At 49.5% G+C, this 9,343-nt stretch overlaps 1 protein-coding gene across 1 annotated transcript; it reads right to left on the bottom strand.

Moving 5' to 3' along the window:
* Nucleotides 1–219: 219 nt before the first annotated feature.
* Nucleotides 220–5,882, bottom strand: KRT3 (keratin 3; the record flags this gene model as incomplete). Its single annotated transcript, XM_081126326.1, has 9 exons — nucleotides 220–503; nucleotides 967–1,001; nucleotides 1,362–1,582; nucleotides 1,897–2,022; nucleotides 2,447–2,611; nucleotides 2,911–3,006; nucleotides 3,369–3,429; nucleotides 3,981–4,201; nucleotides 5,250–5,882. 9 exons carry the CDS (start codon nucleotides 5,880–5,882, stop codon nucleotides 220–222), a joined length of 1,842 nt encoding a protein of 613 aa, XP_080982452.1.
* Between the last annotated feature and the right edge of the window lie 3,461 nt (nucleotides 5,883–9,343).

The following is a 9,343-nucleotide window of genomic DNA, read 5'->3' as shown; positions in this document are numbered from 1 at the left end:
GGGCAGCGGAAGGTGGTGGCTAAGGCCACACCTGAACAATCACATGAACAGGCTGGAGCCAGAGAGAGCCTGAAATTCTCATGGCTGTGCTTGGCCAGGGATCTGGATTGAGGAGCATGAGGCTCCATCTTCTAAATCCAAACAGCAGCCATCTGTCGTAGGGGAGGAGCAGATGGGGACAGGAGGCGCTGGAGTGGCGATGGTGCCCAGGCGCACTGTTTATCTGGAGCAGCGCTGGGAAGACTGCGAGAACTTGATGCTGCCGCCCCGGTTGCTGCCTGAGCTGAAACCTGCGCCACCGACCCCACAGCGGCCCCCAGAGCCAGAGCCGAAGCCGCTGCCTCCTCCAAAGCCACTGCCTCTGCTGAATCCACTGCCACCTCCGAAGCCACTGCCTCCTCCGAAGCCACTACCTGCTCCCGCTCCCGCTCCGAAGCCCCCGCCAAAACCGCCTCCGTAGCCACCTGCCGAGGCCGAGGTCGTGTTGCTGCTGCTGACCACGGCTGCAGGGGAGAGGATAGTACAGCAATCAGCCGTCAGCGCCCAGCGCGCAGGACACTATTATAATTAAGGAGCCGCTGGGCCCAGGGTGATTGAGAGGCCATCAGGGCAGTTTTGCACCTGATGATCATTAAGATTGATACATTCTAATGTAATAAGGTGTTCAGCTCCATAGAGTTAAGACATCGTGAATTGTCCAGTGGTTCCTTCTACATACCATCAACTCTTAATGACACCCTTGAAGATTAATCATAATTTCTCCTCCCATCAGGCTCCCTATTGGATACTCCCCATGCTATAGACCTAATAATAGTGCCCTGACCCAGAACAATAACAAAATCATATCTGCTGCCCCTTCCACCTCCAACTCCCATAGAAATATTTTTAAATTAGTTGCTACTGCCCTTCTTTATTACAGATATTTCCACTTCCTTTCTTATTGTCATGGTTACTTTGGCTACTTACAGATGCTGACAGCATTCTCACACTCTCCAGACATCCTGTATGAGAAAGCAAGAGAAAGCTCCATCACAAAGCAAATTTCCAACAAGTCCATGAATGAAGGTGATGATTAACAACCAGAACTGAATTAAGAAGCCTGGCAGATCAGCCCCTTTTTCCACCTTTCTAATGGGCCACAACAAAGAGACCCTCCGTGTACACACAACACTGGCTACACGTTGCTTTGACTAACTGTGGAGACAGTGAGCTAGTAACAAGTGCTTCTCTGCAAGGCCTGTGGGAGGAGGGGAGGTTCTCTCTACACATCAGGCCTCCATACCCATACATTTTATCACCTATCTAGCCCTCAGCATATGACTTGGGTCAGGGGAGATGGGAAGTTGGAATTGGAGACCCACCTGCATTCCTCGCCCTCCAGCAGCTTGCGGTAGGTGGCGATCTCCACATCCAGGGCCAGCTTGACATTCATCAGCTCCTGGTAGTCACGCAGCAGCCGGGCCATGTCATCCTTGGCCTGCTGTAAGGCAGCCTGCAGCTCTTGGAGCTTGGCATCGGCATCCTTGAGGGCCATCTCCCCACGCTGCTCAGCTTCTGCGATCGCTGCCTGGAGGTTGGCGTTCTGGGGAAGGAGGAGGGAGGAGAAACATCAGGCCCAGTAGGAAGGTCCCAGGCTCTCTGAGTTTTAGAATAGATTATCCTAGAGTAAGCTTCTTAAAGTCAGGCAACATCATCTCTTCCTTACTTTGTCTGCATCCGTGGAGATATTTCTCCTATGGATTACCAGCCATCTAGACTGGCTTTGTATTTAAACTCCCTTGGAAGCCAATGCTGCCTGAGATGACCCCAGAAGTTCACATCAGACTGTGAATCCTGAGATCCTAGCCCTTACCCCTCACTAGTCAGCCCAGGCACTAGCATTCATTACCATCCCACCTGCTTCTTGGCGTTCTCAATCTCGGCCCGCAGCCTCTGGATCAGCCTGTTGAGCTCCATGATCTCACTCTTGGTGCTCTTCACGTCATCCCCGTGTCTGCCGGCTGTGGTCTGCAGCTCTCCCAGCTGGAGAACAGAAGCGAAGAGGAGGTGTTCAGCTTTGCCTGACTTGTTTCCCTATTCCTAACAATACTCACCAAACTTGAGGTGCTTAGTAAGCATTTGTTAAAATGACATTGAGTTACTTTACACCTCTGAGGCAGCAGGGAAAAGCACATCTGAGTTGTCATGGTAGAAGATTCTTCTACCCTGCTATCCCTGAGCAAGCTAGAGTTAGCCCCATGTGTCATGGCAGGGGACAGTGGAGCCACCTACCCCCAGGGGCAGCACTTTCTACAGCTGAATAACCATCCATTAGAGGGATGTCTTCAGAGAGTAAAGTCAAGAGAGGTCTACCAAATGACACTGGGGACTCATTACCCAGCAGTCTCACAGGCCTCAGACTCCCTGAGACCCTCAGTGGATTCTCTAAGAGGTGCCCAGCTCCCACCTTGGTCTGGTACAGGGACTCGGCTTCGGCCTTGCTCCTCTGAGCAATCTCCTCATACTGGGCCTTGACTTCAGCAATGATGCTGTCCAGGTCCAGGCAGCGGTTGTTGTCCATGGACAGGACTACGGATGTGTCACTGACATGGGTCTGCATCTGGGACAGCTCCTGCCAACACAGAGGGATTTGTTCACTCTCAGGGCCTCTATAACAAGCACACAGAGGCCCAGAGAGATTTTTGATCAACAGTTCCATTCACTGACTCAGCAATGAATGTGCATTAGCCCCACCATGTTCCCCAGCCCCTCAGAGAACCCTATGTATGCAGCCCATCCTGCAGAACCCCAACAAGGGGCTTTACCTCTAGGCTCAGTCTTTCCAGGCCCTGATGCTAAATGCCCCAGCTTCAAATCTAAAAACATCTCACCCTTCCTCTCTCTCTCCCTCTTAGTAAGAAACATTTTTACCATGTCATAGAGTGTTTTCAGGAAGTTGATCTCATCCATTAAGGCATCCACCTTGGCCTGAAGGTCCACCTTGTTCATGTAGGTGGCATCCACGTCCTGAGAAAGACAGAAGCACAAAGGCCTTAGTCTCCCAAGGACCAAACAACAAACCATGACAACAGCAAGAAAGAGTCGGGAGAACCAGGGCTGGTGATTGTTCGGTCCTTGTCAGAGGCCGATCTCCACATGAAGAGGTGATTCACATTTCAGTGGGGTGGTATAAGTTCAACCCTATTAAAAACTAAAAACAAATGAACTGACTTATTGAAGGATCTTTCCAGTCTAAGATGCAAGTGGCTTCTATTTTTTGCTCCAACTGCCTGAACTTGGTGGCTCCGTGGTTGTAGAACAAGGAGATTCCCTCCAACCCAGCCAGAAATCTGTGCCTACAAGCCCCAGGAACTTCATAGAGCCCTTACCTTCTTCAGGGTCACAAATTCATTCTCAGCAGCTGTACGCTTATTGATTTCATCCTCATATCTGTAAGAGTTACAAAGAAGTAGCTGAGGTTGGGTTTTGAGGGAGTCATAAACAACACTATTCCCTGAAACTCTGAAAATTCATCTCTTCCAGCCCTCTGTCCCTCTCCCAATCCACTTAGATGAACACATACTTTTTACCACCTCCCTGTTAGTTAGGAGTGCCAGTCATTTCAATTTGTCCAGGCAGACTATCTCAGTTTTAACTCTGAAAGTCTCTTGTCCTGGGAAAACTGGGATGGTTGGTCAATACACCATGAGTTATCCCAGCATCCTTCAGACCCTAGAACCAGGATCTTCCCCAACCTGGCTCCTGAAGAAGTGCTTCCTCAACTCTACGCTCATACTGCTTGCCATAGCTTCATTTGTTAAGGACTATCCTTGAAGAGGAAGGTGAGGGGAACCTAATGAACCAAACTGTCCTCTATGAAGATGAAGAGAGGAAAACAGGCTAAGTAACACCACTGGCCAGCAGGCAGGAGGAATACAGTAAGGGCTGGGACTCTGAGACAGGGTGGCACATGGATCTGCCCACTCTTGCCCGTCACTCACCTCTTCTTGAAGTCCTCCACCAGGTCCTGCATGTTCCTCAGCTCTGAGTCCAGGCGGCCTCTCTCTCCCAGGATGTTGTTTAGGTAGCTTCGCTGGGAGCTGATATAGTTCTCAAAAAGGGGTTCAAGGTTGTTGGTGCCTGTGACGGAATTGGTGCCCTGCTGTTGGAGCAGGTTCCACTTGGTCTCCAGGACCTTGTTCTGTTGCTCCAGGAACCGCACCTGCAATGCATTGAGGAAAACATCAGGCAACACTTGCAACAGAGGATCAAAGAGGCCTTGGCTCAGGTAGGACAGGTGTCTGTTATCTTCCCATGCCCTAGCACAGAGGCCTAGAAAGGACGTGAAGATGGATTTTTAGTGTAGCTGGAGAGGATGTGGTAAGACAGGCCCATCAGTCAGGCTGCTAAGAGTGCAGCATGTTTGGAAATTCACAGAAGAAGGAGAAATGGGCAGGGAAACTTAAAGGAGGCCCTGCCTGGACACAGAAGTAAAGATGACCCCCCAGTGTTCCCAGTGATTTTATGGCTCAACATAACTTCCAAAAATACAGTGCACTCTGCAAAAATGTACTTAACCTTGCAGCTTCTTTTCCATCTAAGGCTCCACTGACACTCCGATCCTTCAAAGGATGTGAGTCACTGGGAACTGATACTGATTAAAATGTCATAATCATCATGACAGGGGAGAGACAGCCAGTGTGAACTATTCTAGTCTGGAAGTCAGTGACCACCCCTCTCTTCCTGGCAAGGTTGATTAGGGGTGCAGACGAGGTTGCCAGCTTCTGTACAGCCCTTGGGACTAAGGTTCCATGTAAGTCTCTTTAATCCCTTCTCTTGGGCATCCACCTCCTTTGCCTGGCACAGAGACATATAGGGAACAAACCCCATGGAAAGCCTCAGAGGGCAGCTTATATTTTAAAAGCCCCCAGTTCTGTGTCAGACCCTTCCTTGTCAGTGGTCATGGCCCTTGCCATGCGCTGCCAGCTCTGCCAGCCTAAGCCTAGCTAACACAGCCAGTGGAATACTTGAGCAGAGAATCAGACAAGCAGGACCTGGGGATGTCTGGGCCCAAATAGAGGACCACTGCCCTTCCTACACACAAGTTCATGTGGATAAGCTTATTGGCCCTGAATATCTTCACAGAATGCTGCCTAACCCCCACCCCCTCAGCCTGACCCGTCCAGAATTAATCCTAAACACTGTGTCTAAATGTCAAACTCAAAGTTCCCACCCAGCCTAAAAAGGGGGCGCAGTCAGAGCTCCATCACCTTGTCAATAAAGGAGGCAAATTTGTTGTTGAGGGTCTTGATCTGCTCCCGCTCCTGGGTCTTGACCTGCCCAATCTGAGGGTCGATCTCCACATTGAGGGGCTGCAGGAGGCTCTGGTTGACTGTCACTTCCTGGATTCCCCCAGGGAAGCCACCAGGACCAAAGCCACCAGGCCCACCAAAGCCACCAGGCCCACCAAAACCACCAGCTCCACCAAAGCCACCAGCTCCACCAAAGCCACCAGCCCCACCAAAGCCACCAGCTCCTCCAAAGCCACCAGCCCCTCCAAAGCCACCAGCCCCTCCAAAGCCACCTCCCATTCCTCTTCCACTACCAAAACCACCTCCGTAGCCACCACCAAAGCCACTGCCACAGCTGCTACGGCCTCCCCCAAAGCCTCCAGTCCGGGAGCCACCAGCCACGCTGATGGAGATGCTCTTGTTGCCACCCAGGTTGTAGAGGCTGCGGCTGCCAAAGCCACCTGCCCCGCTCTGGAACCCACAGGCTCCTCCCCCGGCTCCCCTAGAGCGGGCGACACAGCTCATCCTGCTGTTGCCAGAGACCACGGCAGAGCGGCCGGAGAAGCCCTGGCTCCCACCACTGAAGGATTTCTTGCAGACTTGTCTGTTCATGGTGAGACTTGATGAAGAGAGAGCGTGAGAGTGAAGCAGGGAAACCTAGAGTCAGAGGAAGAGGGAAAGAAACTAAAGATCTCTGCAGAATAAATCCCTTTATATACATCTAAGAGGTTGCTGGGCTCAAATTAAGGAGAGATAGTTAATCCCAAATAGTCATGGGTTGGGTTTGCCTCTAAGGCAATAAGTTTGTTCCAGACTGCTAAACACACCTTGAAAATAATCTGAAATGGTAAAAATGCTAAGGTAGCAGGTTTACCTGGCAGGGGTGGAGCCTGGCGTTACCCCATGCTTGGGCATGGCCACCTTGCAGCTTTATCTGACAGGACCCAGAAGGCATGCTCATCTGCGTCAGGTACTCTTGGCTCTACCAGAGCTGAGCTCAGCTCTGGAAAGGATGGCGCGGAAGGTGGGTTGGGGAGATTCTGGTTATCTGGGTAGTATACATTGAAGCCCAGCCAAGGACTTGAGGAAAATATCTGAATAGAAGGAGTGATACATCTCACTCCATCATGAGCACATGCCATTGGGTGCCCACTGTGCGCCCATCTCTGTGCTGGATTCAGGGATGAAGTGGTGACCTCTTCCTCCCTTCCTGGATACAAAGCCCAGAGCCATCATAGATTTGCCTCCTGGTTCCCCCTCTGTCCCAGGGTATAATTCAGGAGGCAGCGGCATTTGGGTTCATGACTATCTTTTGAGAAAAAGGGCAGTTAATACCTATGCGCTTTGATGAGATATTAGCAAGATTCAACAAGCAAAATGTTTATTTGTTTGCTTATTTGTTTTGAAAACTTCCCAGAGAAACTTACACTATTCCATATCTTGGCTTCCTTTCTTGCCCCTGCCCACATTTTTTGGTACTTCTCTGGTGTCAGTCCAAGTCCCAGGGAACTGGAAATTCAAACATCAGTTCTACCACAGCTTCAACAAATTGTGCACATTGCTTAGCTGTACCAGGTACTGGAGACTCAGTCATGAATAAGACCACAGGGCCTCTGCGGGACTGTCCTCTGATGAAGGGGCCTCGCTATCCAGACCCACCCGCCAGCCTCCAGAGGCCAGACCTGGCAGGGCCAGCAGCACTACCATGTGCATCTGACTCCAAAAGCCTGAGGATCTGCCAGCCTGATGTTTTTAGAGGCTTAAAGACTGGGCTTGGGCTTGGGCTTGTACAAGAGGAAAGCCTTCTTGCGTGGCTCTGGAGCCTGCCAAGGCAGCCACTTAGCTCTCCAGGACAGGTCTTTTTTCCTTCTGTCTGCTGCACATTAGGCCCCGCCAAGGGTGTGGCCTTGTGTGGCCTTGGCAGGAGCCTCCTCGGGACGGGCAGAAAGGAGGGAAGAACAGGGGTTCTCCAACGCTCGCCGGGAAGGGTTCTAGGTGGCCCAAGAACAGAGGAAGTAAAGTGTTCTTCAGTGGCCTAGTTCTCCCACTTTGTCCTTCTTACCCCCATTTGTTACCCCCAGACTATGTGACATTCTAACCCCTTCCCAGAATAAGGCCATAAACTTTCCAGGGGCCTACGGTCTTGTTAATATACTGGATCCCTTGGTTCCCAGCACAGTGCTTTGCCCATAGTAGATGCTCATAAAGTTTGGTCGAATGAATCAACCAGTCGATGAACTAATGAATGAGTCGCACCTTAGTCCTGAATTACAACCAAATAAAACTGGTCTAAAGCTAGTTCAAATCTCACTACGTGAGACAGCCCCAGCTCATTGAGATCATCTCAACATGAGAAATCCAGACCCCTCACATTTGGTGTTCAGATTTAAGAAAATGTATGTGCAAAGTGAGTGTCACCTCCTCCCCAGGGGAAAATGGGGTAGAATCACAGTAACAAGAACCAGTCAATCACAGAATCAACTTGGAGTTGACTGGGCACTCAAGGTCACATAATCTGTCCCTTGCCCAGTACTGGGGTTCCCGCTCTAGCATGTCTGACTTACAGCCCTGATCTTCCAGAGCTGCTGCCCAATGCTTAATGACCTGTGAAATTAGCCCAAGGCCCAAAGGGTAGCCACACACAGACACCCTCCTCATCTCTGCTCCCTCAAAGGAACCAGAGTTTAAAGAATGAACCAAACCCAGAGCTGGGCCAGATCCTCCCCATGACTACCCATGGCCAAGGCTGCTTAAATTCTCTGTGCATCAGCATCATTAACCATTAAGATGATCAATCATCTCTGCCCCTCTGCGTCTCGCAGGAACATAGCTGGAGGAATGAAATCTCTGTCAAGTGTTTGAATAAACATATCACAGAAATTAAGCTAGATTTTCTCTTACTATCTAAGAGTATGCACTTTAGAGCCAAACAGATCCAGTTTTTTAAAGTTAATTTGTTTTTTTAATTGAGGTATAATTGATATACATTATATTAGTTTCGGGTGTACACAGACCCAGTTTTTAAATCTCAGCTTTGTCACTACATGTCCATGAGCAAGTTCTTTAACCTCTCTGTGCCTCCGTTTCCTTACCTATAAAATTAAGTTATTAATAGTACCCCTCTCATAGAGTTGTTGTCATGCCTAGACAGTGCCTAGCACGTTGTAGGTGTTCAGTCAGTGTTCACCATTATTTTTAACTATTTTTGTTTGCAATTCACACAAAATTTCAACTTTCATACCTATCAAAAGAATCCACCCAATGTAATGCTTTTATTTGCAAATTATCCAATGAGGCCCCACGGGGAATGTGAGCACAGCTTGGGGCTGGGTAGACAGAAATCATATCGACTCCACAACTTTGGGTGAGGGGATGCAGTCCTCAGCTTCCAGCCCAACAAAGAGAAATCAGTGAACAAATATAAGGAGTGTTTACTGAGCAGAGACTCCCTCCATCGCCATGTGGTAGAGAGAATGGTTTACAAAGAGCTCACAATCTAGACAAACCAAGCAATACAAGACTGTGTAAAACTGAGTGCTATGTTGCAGGTGCTGTGAGAGCATGGGGAATCAAAAAGCAATGAAAAAGTGGAATCATGTGAGAAGGCTTCGGGAAGAGGCATGAACTCAAACTTTTAAGGAGGGCAGATTTGGACAGACAGAAGGAAAGGCATTTCAGCACAGGTGGTCATGAGCCAAGGCTCAGCATTGAAAACAAGCACAGTCGGATTTAGGAAGTGAAGACTGCGGGGAGACTTTGTCATTTGTGGCTACACAACATCTTTAAAACACCCTTCCTTCGGTTTGGTCATTTTCCACATTGTGATCCCCACCTTCTTGGGGTAAAATCTAAAAAGCACATTCCCAAGCTCCTTTGCAGCTAGAAGCCAGGACTTGCAATCTCCCAATGAAATAAACCCTTGTGAGACTTGGCCATGGAGAGAGAAATTGATCTTTCTGAAGAGCATGGTGATGGAGACATCTGGATCTGCATGGGCAGAGGTGGAGTTTGTCATTTTGCCTCAAGTATCATGGGTCCAGCAGCAGTCATCACAATGTTTTCACCAGAGCAGC

The sequence above is a fragment of the Miniopterus schreibersii genome (genome assembly GCF_964146895.1).
Source record: "Miniopterus schreibersii genome assembly, chromosome: 2".
NCBI lineage: Eukaryota > Metazoa > Chordata > Mammalia > Chiroptera > Miniopteridae > Miniopterus > Miniopterus schreibersii.
Note: the sequence above shows the minus strand (reverse complement) of the source record. Positions and strands in the feature narration are given on the sequence as shown.